Source organism: Diceros bicornis, chromosome 5, assembly GCF_020826845.1.
Source record: "Diceros bicornis minor isolate mBicDic1 chromosome 5, mDicBic1.mat.cur, whole genome shotgun sequence".
NCBI classification, from domain to species: Eukaryota; Metazoa; Chordata; class Mammalia; order Perissodactyla; family Rhinocerotidae; genus Diceros; species Diceros bicornis.
In genome coordinates, this window is record NC_080744.1 from 47,547,022 (window position 1) to 47,573,809 (window position 26,788).

Genomic DNA, 26,788 nt, shown 5'->3' on the forward strand with positions numbered 1-26,788 from the left:
GACAGAGGCACCAGCAGGCACTGATTTTTACTTGCCCACCAGTGACAGGTTATTCTTTGCAGTTTCTCTCTGTTCTTCTTGGCTTTTCTATCTATATACTGGTCACTTAACTTCTTCCCTGAAAACTGTTCCCAGAACCATCACTACAACACTAGTCACTTTTCATCTCTAATGTTTTAACTCTAGTCAAAGGGGAAATGGAATTTGGCAAAGCCTTAGAAATTTGAGCTGCTTTAGATCTCCTAGGCAATGTACATAATTGTCATTAAGTGATTGAAGACCATTTGACTATCATTTAAAACTAAAACTTAAAAGCACCTTGAGATATCACTTTTTGAACCTATTCACCATGGCATCGATTGTTTAAAGTGACGATATCAAACGTAGGCAATGTGTTGAGTTCTGGCATCATCACACATTGCTTCTGGGAATGTAGATAAGCACAGTCTTTCTGACTGAGGCAACACTTATTAAGAATTAAGAATTTTTTTAGGGCCAGCCCCATGGCTTAGCGGTTAAGTGCGCTCGCTCTGCTGCTGGTGGCTTGGGTTCAGATCCCAGGCGCGCACCGAGGAACCGCTTCTCCGGCCATGCTGAGGCTGTGTCCCACATACAGCAACTAGAAGAATGTGCAGCTATGACATGCAACTATCTACTGGGGCTTTGGGGGAAAAATAAATAAATAAATAAAATTAAAAAAAAAAAAGAAATTAAAAAAAAAAAAAAAGAATTAAGGGGGCCAGCCCGGTGGCGCAAGCGGTTAAGTGCGCGCGCTCCGCTGCGGCAGCCCGGGGTTCGCTGGTTCGGATCCCGGGCGCGCACCGACGCACTGCTTGGTAAGCCATGCTGTGGCGGCGTCCCATATAAAGTGGAGGAAGATAGGCACCGATGTTAGCCCAGGGCTGATCTCCTCACAGAAAAAAAAAAAAAAAAAAAAAAGAATTAAGACTTTTCAAGCCCTTTCAGTAATTTCACTTCTAGAAAACCAGCTTGAGGAAATAATCAGATATATACATAAATATTTATATGCAAGGTTATAAGAACATTCATTACAGTGATAATTCAAATAGGAAAAAAAAACACAGCAAAATCAATTTCAAAAATAAAGGACTGGATAGATGAAATATAGTTTATACACACGACAGAATATTAGACAGCTGCTTAGAATCATATTTACAAAGAACATTTATTGAGGTAAAGGGTGAGTGCTATGGGTAAGAATAACAAACTATCAGGCCTGGTATTCTAGGTCCTGCAGTACTAATGCATATTTTACGGGGCTGTGTCCAGGATGCTGGTTTCAAAAAGGACGTCGTCTAATGAAAAGAGCACTTGACTGGGATCCTAATGCCAACTCTACTAATAAATAGCCCAATATCTTGGGCAGGTCACTTTAAACCATAGTTTCAATTTTTTCATCTATAAAGAAGAGGGGTGATATAAATCCTTATGTCTCAAATCAGGGTGTGTGGCACTGTGCTGGAAGTATGCAAATGTACTGGGTTACTATGTGGCAGATAATCCTGAAACATCAGCTTTACTTGTGAGTAAATAACTTATAACATAATGTTTATGTTAAAATAAACATAAATTATAACACATAGGGCAAAATTACATAATTTTTAAAGAAAAGATGTTTGACGTCAAAGAAATTCAGGGCCACTTTGGGTTACAACCGCAGGCATACCAAGTTTACTCCTAAGCTACTACAGCTTTAGTGAGTAAAGTCTGAAAAACTGAGATATATGAGCACAAGTCACAGAACAGAGCTGAAAGACACAGAGAAAAATGGTAAGTGGGTACTATGTGACAGGAAGATCTTAAGGCTAGTGACAGGTATGCATATAATGATTCACCTAATGCTTACACACAAATATGAATACACCAACCACTTCAATACCAAATAAAGTTGTGCAAAGGTTCAAACAAGGAGTTAATACCTTGATGAAGCAGCTGTGCTCGGTATAAAGGAGGCAGTGATGTCAAAAGGCAAGTGTGCAAGCGCATAGCTAATAAGTATCTCAAACCACACTCGTCTAAGGTGTCTCGTCCTGTAATGTAAACAGAAAATCTGTTTAAGGAAGAAGGAATGCAACAGGTCCCAAACCAATAAAAAGTTAGAAAATAAACATTAAATTAATAATAATAATTTACACAAAACATATGATATTTTTGAGTGTATTTCTTTGTGAACACTTTAATATCTTTATAAAAAATATATAACTTTACAAAAAAACATATGTAAATACTAAAACTCCCAAATGAAAAATGATTGGTGAAATATAATCACTTATTAGTACAGGTAACAATAATATTTATAGCTACTCATAATAAATGAAAAAGGAAAGAAATCTTGAAATCTAATAAAAATATATTAAGTATGGTAAATTAGGTACAATTTTTAAAAATATTTCTTACATGAATTCAGATGAGATTTAAAGACAAGAATTATATAACTAAAGTGAAATCATTTATTATATAATTAAATAGGTGATATTTTCTAGGCTGGTTAGCCAACTGCAATATAGTACTATCAAAGATTTGAAATTTGATTCTCCAGGCTAGTGTTACAAAGTTAAGGTTGAACCTTAACCTTGATTCCACATATTTACTCTTAGTCAAAAGTTGAACAAAAGTATTAGAGTATGGCAAGTTTAATCAAAACTATAGCCACTGTTGGATAAAAGCAATGTAAAAGTATTAAGAGCACCTAGCTCAGTAACTGCCACTTAGGAAGTACTCAGAGTGTTGAATCAAATGATATTTTCTAGAAGAAAAAAAATGTTTTAAATTGTCAAAGTTCAAGTTCTGACTCTACTACCCATTAGCTAAATCCGTTCATCCATTCATTCACTTATTCAACAAATTAAGCATCTACTACACGGGAGGCACAGTTTAGGTACTGGGGATTTGGCAGTTAATAAGGCAAAGTCCCTACCCGCATGGAGTTTACATTTTAGGAGACAGAGACAAAAAATAAACAAATAAGTAATGTGTCAAGTGGAAATTAATGCTATGGAGAGAAATAAAGCGGATGGAGAGAAAGGGAGTGCTGGCATAAGAGAGTTCTATTTTAATACTGAGGCCATGGAAGAAATTTCCAATAAAATGACATTTCAGCAGTAATCTGAGGAGGTAAGGGAATGAGCCATGCATAAATCTGGAAGAATGAGCATTCTACGCAGAGGAAACAGTATGTGCAGAGACCTTGAGACAGGAATGCGCTGAGTGTGTTTGTGGGACAGCAAGGAGGCCAACATAGTAGAGGGGAAATGAACACAGATCACATAGGACCTGTAGATCACTGTAGGATCTGGATTTCATTCTAAAGTGAGATGGGAAGCCCCTGGCGTATGTTGAGCAGAGGAGAGATTTAATGTGATTTTGTTTTAAAATAATCACTGGTTCCTATGTGAAGAACAGACTGAGGTAACAAGAATGAAGCAGTTCAGGAGATTTTCTCAATAATAAGGCAGGAGGTAACAGTGACTTGGACCAGAGTGGTAACAGGAGAGGTGATGAGAAATGATGGATTCTAGATATAGTAGAACTGATGGCATTTGCCAGTGGACTGGATGTGGGATGTGAGAGAAAGCAGAGTCAAGAATGCCTCTAAGTTGTCTCACCTGAACAAATAGAAGAATTCATTTACTTAGAATCCATTTACTGAGATGTGCAACTTATTTAATCTCTGAGCTTGTTTCCCACCTGTGAAATGGAGACATTCATTCCTGCCTTATCTACCTCCTTCAAGTCCATTATGACCAAGGTAAGGAATTTTATAATGCCTAGCCAATAACATAGTTTTATATTATATAAGTTTAAACTATTTTTCATGGATTGTAGCGTACCTACTTTCTTAATATCACAGAGTAAAAACTCTAATATGTATATTAAGTTTGCAACAAAGGCTTGAGGATATTCTGGGGAGAGTCTCGCTCTATTGCACACAACCTCATAATGATTAGGATTTTCTTAAAATTAACATTATTAGAAAACAGGTCATAGGCAAAACCCTCTAAGGTTTCTAGCTATTTTAATCCACATAAGAGAAAACTTTGGGAATATTATAAGGTTAAAATCTATATGAAGAGATACATTCCAGGTAGCTTTGAGGAACAGTCTTTTTTCCTCAAATTTAGAAATCTTGTGAAATAGTTAAAAGAGTATAGGCTTGGAGACAACGATTTATCCACAAATGAACCCCAGCTCTGCCACTTAATACCTGTGTGATCCTACATAAGTCACTTAATCTCCCTAAGATCAGTGTCTTCATCTATAAAATTGAGTACAACAGCAGCTACCTACTAGAAGAGTGTGGTGATAATTAAATGAGTACATAAAGCACCTGCTACATAGCAATGGCCCACTTCTCCACAATATTTATTGAATGAATGAATGATCAATAACTTTCAGTTTCCTTTGCTAATGCCATCATTTACAATCAACATCACCTTCAACTATCCACATAAAAGAGAATGGAATCTAGTCTCAGGAGGCAGCCAAAAATTTTCTGGTTACAGAATGAATGAAGCAAGACACACATTACATTAAAATGTATGAAAACCTCTTTCTCAATAGATTTTTTGGATAAAATTAGGTAACTGTAAAACATTATTTATACCTAGAAACAGGAAGATGAACAAGTTGAGCCCATGATGTCCCTATAAGCCCCAATGTTTAATAGTAAAATTAACAAATAGGCTATTATTATTACTAAAAGCAAAAAAAATAAAATAAAAATAAACCATAGGAATCAATCTGTTTGAAAAAACAAAAGACTATAAATCTGAAATCATACAAAGGTTTCAGAGTAAAAATTCAAGTGAGAATGCACATATATATCACAAGTCTGTGAAGTCATATGTGCAAGTCATAGTCTACCCCATATTCCTTTCTTTCACAACTAATCATATTATGTAACAGTAATTGTCTATTACAGGGGTCTTTCCCCTGCAAGGTTTAAAAAAAGACTGCAATTTAATATATGAGTCATTATATAGATAATACAAACAGTTCTATTAATGACAACTTTCTAAATTTTTAGTGAGAATACTTACCTGAGTAACTCTTATCTCTGTTTTCATCAAGCTCAGTACTGGTGGTAGCCACTGTATCAGCCAAAGCTACAAGGAACATCTGCTCCAGACGGGTAAGGCCTGGTAGACTTGAGTGCATGAGATGACTTGAAAGTACCCTAGCATGTTCTTGGCCAAAGTAAGCTGGTCCATATTGAGAAAGATTTATTACTTTTGATTTGTTTTCCCTCTTTTCTGGCTCTAAATCAATATCATCTGTTGTTATATCCTGGATTTGGAACAGCTCTGAATACTGATCCTCTGGTTGACTTTTGGTATGATCTTCAAAGCTCTGTGGTAATTTTGTACTTTCTTCTGAAATTCTGTACGTTGTATCTTGATCTGCAGCAAGCAATGCATATAGTGGTAGTGGAGGAATAGAATCTATCTCAGTATAATCTCGAGTACCATCTTTTCCTATGGTGACTGTATCCTTTGCTGTACTGCCACTTACACTAATGGTTCGAGAAAGATGTCGCTTAGATCCTTCTCCAGCATCAGGATCTCTAACTATTGCAACTTCACCTGCAATACACTTTACTAAATGAGAGAGAATAGCTTTAGCTCTTCGAACTTTACCTAAATCCATCAATTCTAACAGTTGAGTTGGATGATATTGTGGGAGAGTAGGAGAAAGTACGTGTGCAGCCTCAAATAAGCCATCTTGGACTACGGTCGGTGAAGAGAAAACATCATCGGCAATAGCTGTTCCTTCAACAATACTTTTTCTTGACAACATATTAGATTTAAAGGCAAAATGATCTTGTATTGCTATCTCTTCTGCATCAGGACTATCAGGTTCAATGTCTCCAAATTTGACAGCATGTTTCCACTGTGCATATACATGCATTTCACAATCCATTCCTACCACCAATATCCCATCCCTTACCCAAGAGAGAGAAACAGGCAGTGAAGGTGTACCATCAACAGAAGACACTAAGTCTATAGATCTAAGAAGAACCCATCTGGACCTAACTCCTTGCTTGATACTACCACCTAGTGGTAAAGTAATGATAGCTACTCCATCCTTACTGTTGATTTGCTCAGTCACAATTCCTGAAAGCCGTCCATACATGAAGATATTAGCACCAACTCCCACTGTGAGAATGTGGGAGCCATCTTCTTTTGATACCCAGTCCAAATGCACTAAATGCTTGATATTTGGAATAAGGTATCTATCCTTGCTCAAAAATGCATCTGATTTGCTGTACACAAAGAGATTACTATCAACACTGACCCTTGAATCAAGTACACTTCCAACCTTGACCAAATCATCAAGATGAATTGTTTGTTCTAAAACCCATTCTGACCCTCCTGTAGACTCACATTCAAATATGCAAACATGCATGGAAAATTCTTTAGAAACAAAACCATTGTGGTGGATTGGTTGTTTGTAAGCCACTGCAAGGCGACCTGTGTATGAACAGCTAACGGCAACTGGTCTTCCCACAATGCTCACTGTACTGCTATTATCTTCTCCTTCGTCATTCATCAAGGGCCATCTCCTCCAATGATAGGTTTCCTTCTCATCACATTGTAGGTTGGTTTCCATACTACATTTCCAGAAGCGTACTTTATTGTCAGAACAAGTTGTAACCACTAAATAAGGTGCAAGGCACACAGGATAAATTGAAGAGGAACTGAGATGCCCTTAGAAAAGAAAAAGCAGATAGTCATAATACAACCACAAAATAATATACTAATAATTAAATTCTAGAATGTGATAAATCCAAAGCCACTATGAGCTTCTTCAGAATAACTACAATTCCCTCCTTACCTAGCGTCCTATGCTAAATGTCTGTTGACCAAGGTATCTACAGAAGTCTGAAGAGCCCATTGGTGAAATCAAAACATGCAGTAATAATCACTTAATTTGTTTTTAGGAAATTAAGTTCAAACGAGGCAAATATTTCATTAAAACAAACTGAAAAGCAATGAAACAAGCCAACCCTTAAAACAAGCCAACCCTTAATCAATAAATCTGTTATCTGCTGCAATTTATATATGCCTTCACCACAACATGCCTTCCCGGACTTTCACTCTCTATCTTTTATCACTTTCATCAGAGATGCTTAAGTAGTCATTACAATTTGCCCTTCAAATGCCCCTAACCTGCTCTCAAATAGTCCAGACCCTAGATCTACCCCTACCATCCAAATATTTTCAGACAGCCAAACAGGCCACAAGATCTCACTCTTTTTACCAGGTTTAATTCCTGCTCTCTTAACACTGACCCAGAACCCTCATATTTATTCCTGACTGTCAAAGGCTAACACTGCCTGTCTATTGTCAGCTATAAGATGAGGGGTAATTGCAATTAAGATTGGGATCAGAAGACCTGGATTCAAGTTCCAGTACATCAATACCTTCATAACAGTGAGAAAGCCACTTAAACATCCGAGCCTGTACCAGCTAAATAATAGGGATTGTGTTACTACTTCCCTTAGAGTATTACTATCAAATAAGACATTTGAAAGCATTTTATAAAGCCCCTGCAAAATATAATTTATTATTATCAATTCCAATAAACTTATTTGAATACATCCCAAACCTTCCAAATATCTGAAAGATTCAAAAACTGGCCTAGATCTGCACCTGCCACAAAACCCAGAGTAAACTTTTTTTGTGTGTGTGTGTGTGAGGAAGATCAGCCCTGAGCTAACATCCGTGCTAATCCTCCTCTTTTTGCTGAGGAAGACGGCTCTGAGCTAACATCTATTGCTAATCCTCCTCCTTTTTTTTTCCCCAAAGCCCCAGTGGATCTCCTTTTTTTTCCCCAAAGCCCCAGTGGATAGTTGTATGTCATAGTTGCCCATGCTTCTAGTTGCCGCATGTGGGACGCAGCCTCAGCATGGCCAGAGAAGCGGTGCCACGGTGCGCGCCAGGGATCCGAACCCGGGCCGCCAGTAGCAGAGCGCATACACTTAAGCGCTAAGCCACGGGGCCGGCCCCAGAGTAAACTCTTAACGTGATCTTTCCAACTCTGAATTCAACCCTATCTTAGGGATGAATAAGAACCCTCATACTTACAATCATTCACCAGTAACTGGAATAGTCTTGAACCTCCAATTTTGGTTCCCCAAAAATACTATTCTAGGAACTCCTCAATTCCACAAGTGACAGATCATTTTAAATACAGCTGCCAGTCCTGCCCTCCAAACTATCTTATCTACCTGGTTAAAGTCAGGATCATTCTAGGCTAGGCACACTATAGTCTTGTATCCTACATTTTTTCCCCAAAGTACCTGCCAACTCTTGTTCAACCATACCTAATAAAAGTGAGACATGATTAGCACAATGTGGATGAAAAGCCTTAATTAAAAAAAAAAAAAAAAGCTTCAATGCTTTGCAAATGAACATATTTGTTCTTTGCAACTTTACTATCATAGTATTCCTTTTTATAGGAAATCATAATGCAGGCAAGAAACTTCACATTAAAATATTTACACCATTTGCTGTCAAGCTGATTACATTTATCACAGGAAACTATCAACAGATGTATCATTGCTAGAAAACAAATCTTTATTTCAAAGTCAACATAGCACCTATTTCAGAAGAGTTCATCCTCTGAAGATTGCTCTCAGCTACAACTGCCCGGTCTTAAAGTTACCTTACCTGCTGAAGGTGTTGCTCTTATTACTTCAACTCCTTCTGGGAGATCAAGAGGTTGGCTATATACCAGTCTAGAACTCAGAATAAGTTTACTAGCAGTTTGAAGATTGGCAATTGATGAAGAATGTGGCATGAGGCTCACACTAGGAGAGGTTTCTGGAGAAGAGTCTACATTCTTCTGTCCAGAGACGGAAAGTAGACTCTCCGATGAAACATCTTCTGAAGTTTTAGCTTTGAAAATAAATTATAAAATTATGAAATATATTACTATCACCACTATGTAAATGAGCTGGAATAATATTTTGTTATCATTTAAGAAACATAGTTTCTTAACAGTACTTGGAGACAAGGTCAATTTTCAGACTTTTGCTCAGTTACCTTGTTAAATTTTTTTTTTTTTACTATTTTATTCTTTCTCAGCATCACCAACTCCATCACAGGGATACGTCAGAGAAGAATCACAACATGTAAGAACTAGGGGGAAAAACCTTAAGTTATCTAGTCCAATGTTCTCAACCTTTAAAACACATCAAAACCTTGAGAAACTTGTTAACATAAAGATTCCTGGGCCTAAAAACAAAGACATTGATTCAGTTGTTTTGGGGTAGATCCCAGAAATCCGCCTTAATAAGCCCCAGTGTTTCTGAAACAGATGGCTCATGAATCAAACTTTTAGAAATAACAAGGTACTGCCTCACTTAATAGATGAAGAAATTTAAACTTGGAGAGCTTAATGATTTTCCTAAGGTCATATAATTAGCTAATGGCAAAGAAGACACTAAAATACCAGCCTCTTAACTATCAAATGCTGAAACAAGATAACGATATCAAGAACAAATACAAAAAATAAAAGTTTGGAACAAATTTTTGATAGTATTAGTTGACGGGATTTGTAAGGTACATTGACTTTGATCTTCTTCCAAAGAGTTTCCAACTTGTACACTAGAGGGGAGTATAAACCTCTAATCAGACTCAGTTATCTGTGCTTCTGCTACATATGAGGGATATTCTGCATTACATTTATTTATGTGTGTGTCTGTCCCCCCATGAGACTATGAATTTTTCAAGGGCAAGAATGATGTCTTACTGCTTTGTACATCTCAAGAAGCACCAGAATACCAAGAGAGAATAATCGATTCCCTGTTGCTCCTGGTGGATGTTAAATAAGTCAATCTATTTTATAATGGCAGACCACTCAACAAGAAACATGAAAACATTTCTTGTAAAATGGAGTAAGACTACAAACTTAAATCAGTAGTCAGAAGACAGAAATACTACTCCTGGCTCTATCACTAACTAGATATGTTTCCTTAAGCAGGGAATTCCATCTCTGGCTATTTTCTCATCTACAAAATAAGACTGAACTACATCATGTCTCTTCTCGTAAACCAGGTAACTTTCTAATATATATCTCATGCTAAGAAAGAAAATAAGAGCAGGAAAAAAAGCAAAAGCTTTGGAGCCAGAAGACCTGATTTTGAAACTTGGTTCTGTGACAAACTAGATACGGGACTTGGTCAAGTTACTCAATATTATTCCATTAGTAAACTGTGGATAATACCTATCCCACATATACAAAGCACCTATCTCAGTTCCTGATACCTACAAGGTACTCAACATATTCCTTCCCCATCTGAATTTAAGTCTATCATTTCATCTCCTGCCAGGATTTTCAACACATTGATAAAATTCAAGAATTAGCTGTGAATAGCAACATATACTACGTTAAATCTGCTGTGAATGTTAGAATCAAGAGAGAGATGCTTTCTATCACAGCTGAAGAGAGCACATTCTTTGTTTGCCTCTACCGTAATCTTACGTTGTAACCTTTTACTGCTATCACCAACAGGGTAAGCAAGCAGCTCTACACTGGCCCTGCTTCAGGGGAACAGCAGCGGGATGCTTCCCTCATAAGCAGTGGCGACAGAGGGATCATATGATTCCTGTCCTACCACAAGGATCTGTTACTACCTCTGTTAATCTCCTCAGAACCATTCCTGGCTCTGTGCCCAACTCTAGAAAATACTACATATTCTCTGGTGGGTTAAGAATTCTCTTCCTGACAAGCTGGTTTTAGATCCCTTTACTCCTCCATTTCTGTGAAAATACATGTAACACCAAGAATTTGAAAGAATTTTTGCATTTCTGCTGCCTCAAGAAGATTACGCACAGGTAAGGGTTCTATCAAATCATTGGCCTTTCTAATACCAGTTCATGGCCCAGTTAGAACTGCTACTTACACAGATATGTGATAATGTGGATTATAAAGGGAAAAATATATATATATATATTCACACACATATATAATTAATGCACTGTATTAAATGTTTGATGTGTAAAAAATCGGTTGTTATATAATTACCAGAAGTAATAAAATATTTTAAAAATTCAAATATTTTGAGTTAACTAGTTTAAAGTAGATTCAGTTTGATATGGCTATCCGTGCAGTTCTTCATTTTAAGAATTCTCTATCAGAAAGTAAGTTTGTTTTAAAAAGATCTGTGATCAATTTCTTTATTTCACACTACAGATTTTTTAATTTGCTAATAAATTAATATGAATGTGTTCATATTGCTATTTCAGCAAAAGCATGGCTGAAATAATTTTTTATCAATGTTGCATTTCCTAATGTTCTACCAAAACAGTTCTGCTTTTGAGCTTCAGATGCTCCATCATACTTTTCTAAACAGCAAACCTGCTTCTCTTGGTGATGCTAAAGCTACTGTACACTGTATCAGAAGGCAGTGTGTATTAATCAACAGAAAAGTACAATATTAATTCTACGGCAAAACTGATTTATAGAGACAGCTATCTAGAACAGAGTCATAATAAACATTCAATAAATATTAACTGAAGAAAATAAACTGATTAAGCTTTTATTTTCTGCAATATGTCTAACGTGCCCATAGACTGGTTTGTTGTTAGATTAACCCGTTTCATTAATGATTAATGACCTTGTAATTAAAAGATTGGCATATACATACTTCAATTCACCAACTCAATTTACAGTTCACTGGATCTTAATTTTAAAGAATTAACCACCTAAAGCATATTCAGTAAAATGAATTTATTTCACACCATCTCTGCATAAAAACTGTAATATAAATACTTACTTAAACACGCTTGTACAGATTTAAGATGAAGATGCCACATATGGAGAATAGAGTAATTATTGCTGTCCTTCTCAATTACTACTAGAAAGAACTTTTCTGAAAATGGTGGTGGGCGATAGCCTATTGTTCAAAGGAAAAGGATATTTACATTAATATGTTTCTACAGGGTTAAAAGAAAAGATATTTTTAAAAAATCTCTTTATATGCATAGAAGTTGGGGGAAGAGGGAAGAACAGACTTTTAGGAGTACAATTTTTGTGCCCAAAGTTAGCTAGCTATCAAAGACTAATGGGGCTACATCAAAAGTGCACAAAAGCCACATGAAGGGATACCTATTGGTCAAAGATGGGACAATATGTGCATCAGAAAATAAAAATAAATACAGTTTATTAAAATACATTGACTATATAAAAAACCATGAGTCCATAGAAACACCAAAAGAGAAAGAAAGGGTACATAAGAAAAATAGGAAAGGAAAGACAAGAAGGAAGGAATGGAAGGAGGAGAGAAAGGGAGAGACAGAGAGACAGACAGCAAGAGTGAGAGAGGGAGAGAGAACACAAGAGTAGAAGGCAGCCTCATCGGATACCCCTCAAAGCAACTGGGGCACTAACTCCTTTACTTGGAAAACCGACAATTAAAAGAAAGAATGAAATAAAATTTATGCTGCTTTTCCTATACGAAAATAGCATTTTTTAAAATTTATTAAAAGCCATGGGGGGATGGGCAGTGGTGGTAGTGCAGAAGAGAATTTTTAGAAATTTTATGCATTTTTTTATGAAAAGACATTATCTATGGACATAATTTTCCCTGCTGACAATTGCATTTTTCATATATGAAAATGAGATCTACACAGGACAACAAAAACTTTCCTTAAAAATGAAAACCCGTAACAACAACTCATTGGCAGTGAACACTGCTAGAGCTCAAATTGTGGTCTCTAACTACCATGCCCCATTAAAAGGAACAGCTTGGAGCGATGACTCCATTCTTGCAAAGGATATGTACAAGATGAGATTGGGATATCTTGCTGTGCCTGAAATAAAGCAAACTATCAAGAATAACAAGGTTGTGTCAAAAGGACTCAGGGCCAACTTGAAAAGGTCCTCACTAGCCTAATTTAGGACAATGTGAGCAATTAAAATAATGACTGCGGGCCGGCCCAGTGGCTTAGCGGTTAAGCGCACGCGCTCCGCTACTGGCGGCCCCGGTTCGGATCCCAGGCGCACACCGACGCACTGCTTCTCCGGCCGTGCTGAGGCCGCGTCCCACATATAGCAACTAGAAGGATGTGCAACTATGACATACAACTATCTACTGGGGCTTTGGGGAAGAAAAAAAGGAGGAGGATTGGCAATAGATGTTAGCTCAGAGCCGGTCTTCCTCAGCAAAAAGAGGAGGATTAGCACAGATGTTAGCTCAGGGCTGATCTCCACCCCCCCCCCCAAAAAAAGAATAATGACTGCAAACTGAAATATGTTAAGTACATAAAAACCCATGAGTGATATGAGTACTTCCTGGTAGGTATATTCTTCTTCAGTAAAGAGTTTTCTTAAAAATGGATTCATAAAAAGAAAGCCAAACAACAACAACAAATTCATCAGTAACCGCTGGCAGTAAGTTGGGCCCCAACTCTTTCCTCTGAAATTGTCAAAGAGAAAGAACTAAGCACTTACCCTGCCTTTCCTAAAAATAACTCTATATTTCAAAGAAGCCAAATAGCTCCAGTTGATAAGGGAAAGTTTTTCTTTACAAATGCTTTCCAGCTAATAAATAAATGAGAACTGATAAAATTAGAAAATCATAATTTTGCAATCCTTAGTGAAATAATTGATTCAAAAGCAACAATATCAATGGAAGAAACCATGAGATAATAGATTGCTGGCAAACTTTACATTGGAGCCACCTCCTGAATCTTCTGAATCTTAGCATCACTAAAAATGAAGGACACAGCATCACCTGGAGGCTGAACCTGGATCTAACCAAGTCTACAGAGCCAACTTGCACTTTATAGGAAAAAGCTTAAATGACATCACAGGTAACCAGTCAGAGAAAATTCCTATAAAATAACTTTCTCTAAAACAAGTCAGTGGCATGATGAGAGTATAAAGGGGGATCACTTTAGTGATTAAAAGACTCCGAATAAACAACAAAACACTTTGTCTGATACGGATCTAAATAAATTAAAAACAACTTCAACATTTTTGAGACAACTGAATGAAGTAAATATGGACTAATTATTACACAATTCTGAAGAATTTTGTTATTTTATCAATGTGTGATAGCACACATCTAAGAAAGTCATTTTTAGAAATGCATATGGAAGCACACAGAAGTGAAACAACATGATGGCTGGGTTTGCTTTAAAATATTTCAGAAAAAAAGGAAAAGAAAATAGGGTAGATAAAGCAAGTGTGACAATCTTAAAATCTTCAATCTAAATTATAGGCATAGGGAGGTTCATTTAACTAAGCACTCTACATTTGTCTATAATTGGCATTTTTCTTAAACTAAAGGCAAACCAAGAAAGGTATTCGGAAAATCCTTTGGCCTGATTTCACAACGATATAAAGAAATATCAAAAGAGGAAAATCAAAAATATTTTTAAATGCAAGTCTTTCAATTAAAAAATACTGTAAAGAAAAATACCAACTTTATACAAGCATTGTTTTCTAGTAGATCGGCATGTATTTCCTGTCAGAAATATCATGATAGATGGTAGCTAGCATTGTTAGAAAGCATATAAAAAAGTTTAACTCAAATAAAGGGGAAGTACTACAGAAGAGCAAATTTTAAATATATAAAGCAGTATTGTTATGCTACAGTGATACTGAAATAAAACTGAACATGATAAATGAATAACTTAAAAAGAAGAAAAGTTCTGATATGAGAAGAAAGATGCGTGAAAGGAAAAAAAATTACTAGTCTGAGGAGTGAAAAGATGTTTAAAAGCTAACCCTCAGAGAAGACAGGAACTCATTCTGATTTTTCACTAAAGAAAAGGAAATTATCTGTATAAATTCAGTAGAAATATTTTCCTTAAATGTCTCTACATAATTCTGTGATAAAAGCTATACCAAGAAAATTAAATATCTCCATCTAGATACTTACAAGCTATAACCAAATGTGATAAAGTATCTGGAAACCCTTTGTAAACTAAAAAGCATTCATCATAGAAAATGAATTCTTAAAGTAGGACATGTCTTTGCTACTTTCAAACAGAAAGTATTCTATTCAATATGTTCTATGTTCAAATAAAAAATGACAGTTTTATAATTATAAAGTTATAAATTCTAAAGGGAATGTTTTAAGCTAAATAATTTAAATTAAACATCATATAGTTTCTTCTTGAAAGGTCTTATGGAGAACTATTTTCTTTCATACACAAAAAAAGAAATACTACACTTCAGAGGGGAAACCTGTGAGACGGTACCTTTAGTTAACAGCGTACCTGAGGTTCTTGGTACACTACACAACACAATATCTTACATCCTATATTCATCAATAGTCTTTAGCAATTTGGGGGGAACTTTTTAAAACCTAAACTAAAATTAATTGGTTTGCCTAAGACACCACAGGGAACTTACTACCAATCAAAACAAATTAACTGTAGAGTTGAACAATTAAAATTAATTTTTAAAACAGTTAAACTGGTTTCATAAATAACATTTCTTGGCAAAAGTCTATGTCACCAGTGAAACTGTCTTTCAAAATGTAATTTTCATCCACATGCCTCCGACACCTACAAACTAGCAATTTTGACAGAAGTAACTGGTGTTTTGCCAAAAATTATGAGAGTGATGACTCCTGATATAAAGATCCATACTCAATGAAAGTTTGGAGATTTTTTTTAAGATTAAGGTATCAAACTCAAGACTATTTTTTAAAAGTACCTTGTGATGGCTGAAAAAATATTTCTGTTTCTTTTTTCTCCATATCTTCCTTGTGTGGTTTATATCCTATAATGAAGTCTTCTTGAAACACATGAAGCAACTGTGTATTTGTGCCACACTACAAGTATAAAAAAATTAAGAGTTTTATCTTTGAAATTATCTTCCACCCACCATCTCCTCAAGAACACTAATGTAGAAGAAATAAATCTAACAATTTCTATTCTTTATCAATTGACTAACTAGAGAGGAAAAAGCAACAGAAAAAAATCATTAGAACTACCTGGGCAGAGAAAAATTACTTTCAAAGATGCTACAGCCAACAGCAGAACTGAGGAGCTCTAATAAAAGCAAATCAACAGGTTTGCTTCTCAAAAACAAAAGCAAAAAAACATAAGTGATCTGCACCACTTTGAGCTCAAAGATATGATGCCTCAAGCCTGGCTGGAAAAGGCCATGCTGACTCTGTAAGGCACACTAGTACCTCACTCCTTCAGTTTTTTAAATTCTACTTGACAACTAAAGAAAAGAAAACCCAGAAAGGTCCTCAAACTACTCCCAATAAGTCTGCCTAGTGGGAATTATGTGGATCCTATAACAGCCAATGGGGATGACACATCTCTGGAGAAATGTATGTGCATGTAAGTAACTAGATTTCTAGAAGGACGGATGAAACATCGCTGTCACCTGCTATGCTACATGATCATGTTTTTGGACCACACAGAGAAGAAGAATAAAGACAATCACAAATGGCTACTTAGAATCACCAAACTGAACTGAAATTCAAGGAAAGGATAGATCCAAACAAAAGCTTATTAGGGAAATGGGTCAATACAATTAGATGGCTGCTCCAGCTTTCCAGCTTTCCAGATTTCAAGGAAGGGAAGTGGCTATGATTATCCTGGCACTGGACGGACAGCCATATTCTTAGAATAAAGGAAATCAGCCTCCTTACAGAGTAGAAGGAAATAAAAGGACTATAATATTAGGCTGACCTACAGAATTTTTATGAAAGTTATAGGGTATTTTTACATCTCTCCAGATAGAAACAAAAAAATCTCTTCACATGCATAGTATAAAAGGTCACCTTTCCCAGGGAAAAAAAATAAATGAAAGAAAAGGGAAGGGTGATGTCTTCATGGACACAGAAATCATATAGCACATTGGCTACAAACTTAGAATAAGTCTTAAACTCTGTCATTTATAAAAAGCCTAAGTCATTTATCGGTGCTTGCAGTTTACCAGCTCTGTGTTAAAGAAAGCTACAACTGTGCGGGGAATCTCCAGCAAGTATGAAGTGACAAGCAGAATGCTAGGTGAAAGTGGGCTACGCTAATATCCCACGGTAAAGAGCAGAGAGGGGCTAAAGTGGGGGCTGAATTTAACACCCAGTCCATTAAAAATTAAGACATTTACGGGCATGAAGCTAACCCACTCTTCTCCCACACCCCTGTGGAGTAGAAAAAGGAAATCGCAGGTTAAGGATTTCCTAGGAGGCATTAGTAATTTGAATCTGGCAGCCACAGTTCTGTTGCCAAGAGCTGATGTGGTCATTTCTCTACATCTGTGGAATGTATTACATTTTTCCCCAAGAGAAAGTGAAGGCACCATGGAAAAACAATGACATAACTGTGTATTTGTTTTTAAATAACGGTTGGCTCTTTCTTCATTTCCTTGTTTGAAAACATTGGTAACTTTCTCACCGAAGTAATCTTTTTTTATATTTGAAGTGAATGTATTAGTTCTATTCCTTAGTCCATAAACATGATCCTGAAGAAACAAACATCCTGAGGGCTAGGATGGTATTTACAAGCACCCTGTAGGGAGAAGGGTTTGCCTTCTTTCCTAGGCAGTAGCTAGGGAAGAATACTGACCACACAAAAGACCTGTGATTAGAAAGTAAATGTACACTTTGATCCTACATTCATCTGCATTTTAATGGATCTCATAAAAATATCTAATATTCCGCCTAACGAGGCAAACATTCTAAAGCTGAAGTCACCATCTACTGAGTTGAAATGAGCAATAATATAAACAGAGAAACCACAAACGGAGCCTCGAGGCAGCTGTACTGTTTTCCCTCCTGGCTTCCCTAACTGAATCAAATGACTAAAGCTTTAAACAGGAAATAAGGCACAGACACAATTCAACTGGAGAAGAATAATTCTTAAATCATTAGACTTTCACTAAGGGAATCAGGGGAAGTTGGCTGTATTTAGTATCAAACAAGAGAATTATTCTGAGAATGAAATACATCATATGCATATAAAGCACTCTGGAATAAAGTACACTAATATCGCTAATTCATAAGCATGTTTTTACTTGGTTGGTTATTGCATCGAGTTCAATAATGCAGCCAGGTCGAGCAGTAGACTGTTGGCTCACAATATTAAACACTTCTCCAATAAGTTTCTGTAAATAAAAAACACAAAATATTAATGATCAACAATTTATGAATCTACTGTCAATATGACACAGCGTCTCAGACATTAAAGACCCCTCTAAATATTCACTGATTGACAATGGCAATTCATACCATTTCAACTTCCTATACTCATTCTTACTCTCATTTTTAAAATTAACTAAGCAGTTAGAAAAACCTACAGTGTTTACATAAATAGTATATAACTCCAAGGCATCTAGTTCTTTTTAACATGTCTTCTTCATTTTGCAACCTTGAAGCTCTAAGACAGACGTGGCTGAGGATCTGGCCCAATGCCTGAGTGTCTGGTTTGCAGATCTGCAACGCCATTTAAAAGTAAACCCTGCCAGGTGGAAGGTAAGGGCAATGGTTGAGAAGAAGTGGGACTCTTGGGATAAGGATGCTTGAACTAACACAGGAAGCCTAGCTTTGGACCCCCAAATCTTTTTGCTGAAAAAAGCAGTCTTCCTTCTCCCTCCTTCCAACCAACCTTCTCTTGCATACAAACCTTTCAGTAACTTCACTTGAAGCAATTATCTCACAAGGAGATGCCCATTCTCCTCAGCACCCACCTCCACTACTTCCTGCTGCCTCCAGGCCACTAAGAGGGGTTAGATTACAGCTTAGCCTAGGGGTATAAGCCACAAGGTTGGCTCTGGGAAAAGAGCATATACAATGGAGTTGTAGCATCTTTCCAATTTGTATCAGCAGGATTTCAGAGAGCATGTATGAGAATAGATTCTAGGGTTATTAGTTCAAGGAGGACAAAATATATGGTTGGGTAGAGTTGAATTTATTGTTATGGGTACATTCACCCAAGATTCAGGAGTTAAAGTGTTAACTCAGACACAAGGAAGTGGTGTTAACAGTCTGTCGGGTTTGTTGTTAATTGAAATTTAGATTCAATTGTGGCCTACAGTTGGTGAGGTTAAAATGCCAGAATTTCTCTAACACACCATGAAACTTTGCTACTGAAAGTGTGGTCAACGAACCAGCAGCAACAGCGGCATCTGGAAGGTTTTTATAATTGCAGACTCTCAGGCCCCGAAGCTAAGACATTTGCATTTTAACAAGATCTCTAGATGATTCCTGTGCGTACTGAAGTTTAAGTACTGGTATAGATCAATGGTTCTCAACCTCCACTGCACCCTGAATCACCGGGGGAGCTTTAACAATCACTGATGCTTAGTCCCACTGGCAGAGGCAGACTTACTGGCCTGGGGTGCAATCTGATCAACAGGCAGTTCACGAGTTCCTCGGGTGCTTCCAATATGCAGCCAAGCTTGAGACCCCCTCACAGGAACAGATACCTGTTCCAGCTACGGATTTGCTTTTCCTGCCCACAGCTCTCCTGCCAGCCCTATAACTGACAGACTTACCAAATGCCTTATTCAACACTACAGGATCCCACTCAGCTTCACCTCCAACCAAGGAACTCAAACCAAGGATATCCTCCAACCAAGGATCAAGTGAGTGAAGCACTCACCCTGAGCGCAAAACTTTAAGGTGGTGCCAAAAAACTAGATAATCAAGATAAATAATATCTTAATATAGTATTTTTTAAAAATCAAAATTAAGGCAAAAAAATTCATAATGAACAAAATATCAAAATTTTAAATAGAGGATCCAATAGTGTCTTGATGAGCCATACTGCAGCCTGAAGCAAAGTAAAACTGAAGACATGTTTTCATGTACTTTTTTAGCGTAATTTTTTTCATGTAATTTTTTTCCAGAACACTAAAGTGGTTGAAAAATACTGAAAAGCAGGTGTATTAAAACATTAGTTTAAATTTAAATTTATTTATACCAAAAACAGGATTAATTACTTCCCTGGCTTTAATGGAAGCTGATGGTGCTCAGGGCAGGCTACGCCAGGAGGCACCACTCTGGTATGCGGATTATTTCGGAGCTGAAGACAATAAGGACTCAGAGAACTCAGGAAGAATATTTGAGTTTCCCCTCCCAAACTGCCTAAGGAATTTAAAACAAAAGATCTGTTTCAGGAAGGAGTTATTATCACGATGGCTGTAAAGATAATGTAGGATAGAGGTTACAATAGGAAAGGCACCAAGCCTCTTTTATCAAAAACTCAGCTCTCTCCCTGACCACATTATCTATAGATGACTCTGAAAAGAATTGTCTTCCTGCCCTCTGAAGTCCCAGACCACTACCCACCCCCAACACGCTCCTCGCCTTTAGCTGCAATACTTAAGCAAGCAGCTTAGACAGAGGGACGAGTTGCTCATTTCTGAGTTTCTCCCATGTATATATGTTATTAAACTTGGTATTATTTTCTCCTGCTAACCTGTCTTGTTAATTATTTGGCCAGCCATAAGAACCTTAAGGAAAAGGGCAGAGGGAGATTCTCCCTCTCTCCCGACAAAGCAAACTTACTAATATTTTTAAAATCTTGTTTTCAATATAGACAACTTCGTTGTTAGACAGTCTCTTGACCAAGTGACAATCTTAAATAATTTTTAATTAACTTCAGCTTACTGAAACTGGACAACATTGTGACTGGTATTATTTTTTTAAGCTCTCAAGTCTACTTCCAAATTTGGGTGAGACTACACCAAGCAAAATTTGTGAATCAGTTTTAGAAGATCTAAAAACATTATGTTGATTTTATATTACAAATTATTGACATTGCATGCCACTTAAAACTATTTCAGATGAAATTTCTACAAAACTTAAATTGTCAGAATATTTAAAAGCCAAGTCAGTGCTGCTTTTTGAAAACCAGATTTATCCACATAATTTTTCTCCAGTTGAAAATTCAAAATCTAAAGCACTTCAGCCACTTTTTCCTATCTCCATTTTGAATGTGAAATTAGTATGCTGTGGGAGTTAGAATAATGCCCACCACCCCCCCAACTAAAGATGTCCACATCATTCCCAGAACCTGTGAATGTTACCTTACATGGCAAAAGAGATTTTGTAGATATGATTAAATTAAGGAACTAGAGATGGGGAAATTACCCTTGCTTATGTGGGTGGGCCCAATATAATGTGGGTGGGTCCTTATAAGAGGGAAGAAGCATGGTCAGAGTCAGAGAAAGAGATGTGACAGCAGAAGCAGAGGCCAGAAAGAGAGAGAGAGGTTTGAAGATGCTATGCTGCTAGCTTCAAAAAGGAGGAAGGGGCCACGAGCCAAGAAATGCAGGTGGCCTCTAGAAGCTGGAAAGGCAAGAAAATCGATTCCCCCCCAGAGCCTCCAGAGGGAATATGGCCCTGCCAACACTTTGGTTTCAGAATTTCTGACCTCCAAAGCCGTAAGATAACAAATGCGTTGTTTTAAGTTACCACATTTGTGGTAATTTGTTACAGCAGCAATAGGATACTAATACAGATGCCCATAATCTCCATAATTTTTATTTGATCTGCACTTTTCCCAAAAATAATTAGTATTACATCTGGTAATTCATAAATTTTCAATTTTCTTTTTTTTTTCATTTATTTTCAGATTCAGGAAGTACATTCATACCTCTTGCTAAAGTTTTATATTCATCAAACATACTTTCAAAGTTACTTTCTCTCATTTATTATAACTCTCAACTGAAAATTAGATAAGCAAAGGAGTCGATTTTGATAATATTACTGAAGAGTTTGCTTTCATTAAAGCCAGGAAAGTAAAACTATAATAAATTCTGGTTTTGGTATCAATAAAATATTTAAACTTAAAATAATATGAGTTTTAATACACTTTCAATTTTCAATACTTTTCAACCCCTTTTATGTTCTGCAGAAAAGTTAAACATGAAAAAATCAGAAACATATGTTTATAGGGTACACATTCTTCCTTTTGTCTCAGGCTCCAATACGGCTCATCATGGCACTGTTGGATCCCGTTTTTATTTAAAATTTTGGCATTTTGTTCGTTACAGATTTTTGTGTTAATTTTGACTGTTTAAAATATTGCATTAAAATAGTATTTATCTTGATTACTGTTTTTTGGCATTCCCTTAAGTTTCTTACCTGAAGTGAGTGCCTCACTCATCCTAATAATCTGAAAGAAATATGGCACTAGGCCTACTCTCACAACACTTATTTGGGCTTAACCAAGTGGCTCTTCACTGGAAGCAGCTGCCTTAACAGAGCAGTAGAATGCCTCCTAAAATTACAGCACCAGCAGAAGGATAATACCCTACATGGCTGAGGTGCTGTCCTCCACGCTGGAGTATATGTCAAACTATTAATCAAATAAGATGCCATTTCCTCCACAGCCAGGTCTGGGAACCAAAGGGTGGAGGCAGAGTAACCCCTCTCCCTATTACACCTAATAACTCACCAATAGAATTTTTCATTTCTGCCCCCACAATCTTGGACTTGATGTGTCTGGAGGGTGCTAGTGCTCAAGGAACAAATATTTCCATCAGGGAACACAGTCAGAGGTCCATTATATCGGAAGCTGAGACTGGCCCTTGCCTATTTTGAACTCATGCTATTTAACCAATTACAGAGAAGAGTGACTGGTCAGGGTGATTGACCCTGGTTTGTTACTACAAATGAGGACAAGAAAGACTGTGTCTGGAACCCAAGAAATTCTTGGTACTCCCATAACCTATTTAAAAAAAAAAGTTGCTGGGAAACAGCAGCAATTCAAAGAAAGTCAGGACCTCAAAGGACTTGGATCCTGTGGGAATGTTTGGGCCACTCAACCAGGTTTAAAAAGGAAAAAAAAGCAAACACCCAAGGCACTGACAAAAGTATAAGGAATGTGGAATTTGGTGGGGGGAGAAGGAAGCTATGATTATTGAATTTAGGCTTTGTGACTATCTATAGAAGTAGGGGCTATAACAGCCTTCCTTTATGTTGTTTCTTTTTTCCCAATTTCCCTGCTGTGACAAGTACTGATAGTGCAACAACTACAATCTAGGTTCCAAGCAGGATTGTGACTGAACTGGCATCATTACACAATGATACAATGCCAAATGGGAATTTGTGTTTCCCCTGTGTTGGAGACAAAAAAGTTTCTTCATCTAAATAAAGAACAGGAATAAACACTAAGAGGCAGAAAGAGAAAGAGTGGACTTTGCTGGCTATTCTTTATTTGCATCTAAACCTTGATCACCACCCTCGTCTGCCTTGTTCTGTGCCCCAAGAGGCTGACTTCTGGACTATATCACCTAGCTCCCAGGCCCTCTTCAGTGTCAGGTTGAATTCAGTCAATGGGAGGCACTGGCCAGAGACTGGCGAGGAGAGAGAGAGAAGTCGGGGTATTTATTCTCCTTCCTCCCCACAGTTCTGGCAATGGCTACATTCCTTTACGGCTGCCTCTCCCAACTGCAGCTCCTTTTCCACAGCTCTAGCTCCCACCAGACTCTGGTATACTGTCACTTCTCTCTTGTCCCTTCAGGCATAGGGATATACTTCTCTACTGCTGCTGCAAAAAATTACCACAAACTTGGTGGCTTAAAATAACAAAAATGTGTTAGCTTACAGTCCTGTAGGTCAGAAGTCTGACATAGGTCTCACTGGACTAATGGCAAAGTGTCAGCAGGGCAGTCTGTTTCCTTGCCTTTTCTAGCTTCTAGAGGCTCTCCATACTCCTTGGCTCCTGGCCCCCTCTCTCCATCTCCAAAGCCAGCAACATCATCTCTCTGACCATTCTTCTTTTGTCACATCTCTCTTTGACCACAGCCAAGAAAGGTTCTCTGCTTTCATGGACTCATGTGATTAGATTGGGCCCACCCAGATAATCCAGAATAATCTCCACATTTCAAGGTCCTTAATTTACTCACATGTGCAAAGTCTCTTTTGCCATGTGAGGTAACATACTCGCAGGTTATGGGGATTAGCACGTGGACATCTTTGGGGGGCCATTATTCTGACTACCACAGAGCGATAATGGCTTCATCCTGTTGCTAGACTCTGAGTGCTTTACTACGCCTTGGGGGTTAACCACGTGTTCACCTCTGTAAGGAGTCCCTGCACTAAACTCTCCTCAGCTGTTTCCCACATAGGCTCTTACTGACACAGAGACTAAGTCAAGGTGGTACTGATTGTCTCTCCCTGAAAAAGTGCAACCCTTACCAATGTGTTCTTCCCCAGAAAATGCAATGGTCTTTGTGTTGCTTCTCCTACTTAAGATGGTCTTCCTTCTCAATTTAAATACTATATTCCCACAAAGGAAATGAACAAGCAGTTCAAAGTGGAAATACAGTCAGTAAAAATATCAAAAACCATTCAATTTCTGCAATAATAAAAAATGCACAAATAAAAAGAACTAGATATCAGTTCAAAATAGTGAAGATTTTGATAGAAGAAAGAAAAAGTAGGGGGAAAACCTGTACTCGCACACTCTGATGAAGTACAAATTGGTAGAATAGCTTCCCATCGCCTTCATAGATAATAAAACATAAATAATAAAGCATGACATTCATTAATTTATTCATTTACCCAACAAATATTTATTGAGTGTTTATCAGGTATCAGACACTCCAGATACAGCACTGCCCTTATCTTACATTCAAATGAAGACAAATAGCACACAAATAAACAAGTAAAACAAATTGTCTATCCAACAGTGCTAAGAGCTAAGGGAAAAATAAAGCGGCAAAGTGCACAGGAAGTGTTGGCAGGAGTGGTCATGAAGGCCTCACTTGACTCAAGACCTACAGGAGGCTAGAACACAAGCCATGTCTTATCTCAGGGAAGAACATTCCAGACAGAGAGAACAGTAAGTAAAAGACTCTAAGATGGGAGAGTGTTAGGCATGTTCCAGGACAGCAAAGAGGCTAGTGTGGCTGAAGCCAAAATGAGGGAGGGGAAAAGGAGTAAAAATACAATATGAGAGGGGTGAGGGGAGGCAGGATAGAGGGTGGGAGGTAGAGCCTATAGGCTTACAGGTCACCGTACAGATGTTGACTTAGAAGAGTGACATGACCTAAATTACACTTTTTAAAATAGCATTCTGACTCCTATGTTGAGAATAGACTGTAAGAAATCAGGGCAGAATAGGAAGGTGATGTCAGCAAATGGTGAACAGGAAGCCCTAGACCCGCCTTCCCCCAGAGAGACATGGATTTAACGGTGATGAATTCAACATCCTGTCATGATAAGAACACTCAACAAACTATGAATAGAAGGAAACTACCTCCACATAATAAAAGTCACATATGAAAAGCCCACTGCTAATGTCATACTCAATGGGAAAAGAATGAAAGCTTTTCCTCTAAGATCAGGAACAAGGCAAGAATGCCCACTCTCGCCACTACTATTCAATATAGTACTGGAAGTTCTAGCCTGAGCAATCAGGCAATAAAAAGCAAACAAATTAGAAAAGAAGACATAAAATTATCTCTGTTGGCAGATGACATGATCTAACATGTGGAAAACCTTAAAAGAACTGTTAGAACTAATAAATGAATTCAGCAAAGCTGTAGGATACAAAATCATCACTCAAATATCAATTGTGTTTTTATACACTAATAATGACCAATCCAAAAAGGAAATTAAGAAAACAATCTCATTACTATAGCATCAAAAAGGACAAAATATTTAGGAATAAACTTAACCAAGGAGGTGAAAGACTCATACAGCGAAAACTACAAAACACCGCCAACAGAAATCAAAGATATAAATAAATAGAAAGACATCCCCTGCTTGTAAATTAGAAGATTTAATATTGTTAAAATGTCCATACTACACCAAAGCAATCTACAGATTCAATGCAATCCCTATCAAACTCCCAGTGACATTTTTTGCAGAAATAGAAAAAACCATCCTAAAATTCATGAAAACATGGGTCACTGGTTTCATATGAAAACATGGGTCATGTGAAAACTGCTTCAGGACACTGGTTTTGTCAATGATTTCTTGGATATAACACCAAAAGCACACGGAACAAACTAAAAAACAAACAAATGGATGACATCACACTTAAAAACTTCTGCGTGTCAAAGAAAACAATCAACAGAGTGAAAAGGCAACCTAAAGAATGGGAGAAAATAATTGCAAATCATATATCTGATAATGGGTTAATATCCATATGGAACTTCTACAACTCAACAACAAAAAAACAAAATGGGCAAAGGACTTGAATAGACATTTCTCCAAAGAAGACATACAAATGGCCAATAAGCACATGAAACGGTGCTCAAGATCACCAGCCATTAGGGAAATGCAAACCAAACCACACTGAGATGTCATCACATCCATCAGGATGACCACTATCAAAAGAACAGCCATGCTATGGCAGCGACCCACATACAAAATACAGGAAGACTGGCAGAGATGTTAGCTCAGGGCGAATCTTCCTCAAACAAAAAAAGAGGAAGATCGGCAACAGATGTTAGGTCAGGGCAAATCTTCCTCAGCCAAAAAATATATATATATATACATATAATAGAAAACAAGTGTTGGAGAGGATGCAGAGAAGTTGGAACCCTTGTGGGAATGTAAAATGTAAAATGGTGTTGCCATTATGGAAAACAGTATGGAGGTTCCTCAAAAAATTAAAAATAAAATTATTATATGATCCAGCAATCCCATTTCCGAGTATACATCCAAAAGAATTCAAAGCAGGAGACCTCAAAGAGATATACGCCTACTTATGTTCACCACAGCATTATTCACCATAGTCAAGAAGTGGAAGCAACCCAAATGTCCATTGACAGATGAATGGATAAAGAAACTGTGGTATATACATACAACGGAATATTATACAGCCTT

At 37.2% G+C, this 26,788-nt stretch overlaps 1 protein-coding gene across 3 annotated transcripts in view; it reads right to left on the reverse strand.

The window, feature by feature from the left end:
* Window positions 1-26,788, reverse strand: part of DMXL2 (Dmx like 2) — a 145,244-nt gene that overhangs the window by 39,577 nt on the left and 78,879 nt on the right. For all 3 annotated transcript variants that reach the window (XM_058541575.1, XM_058541574.1, XM_058541576.1), the window contains exons 14-19: window positions 18,016-18,105; window positions 15,697-15,814; window positions 11,804-11,923; window positions 8,694-8,921; window positions 5,061-6,728; window positions 1,941-2,051 (exon numbers count right to left, since the gene is read on the reverse strand). In XM_058541575.1, the coding sequence (XP_058397558.1) occupies window positions 1,941-2,051; window positions 5,061-6,728; window positions 8,694-8,921; window positions 11,804-11,923; window positions 15,697-15,814; window positions 18,016-18,105 (2,335 nt within the window). The remainder of the gene's footprint in view (window positions 1-1,940; window positions 2,052-5,060; window positions 6,729-8,693; window positions 8,922-11,803; window positions 11,924-15,696; window positions 15,815-18,015; window positions 18,106-26,788) is intronic.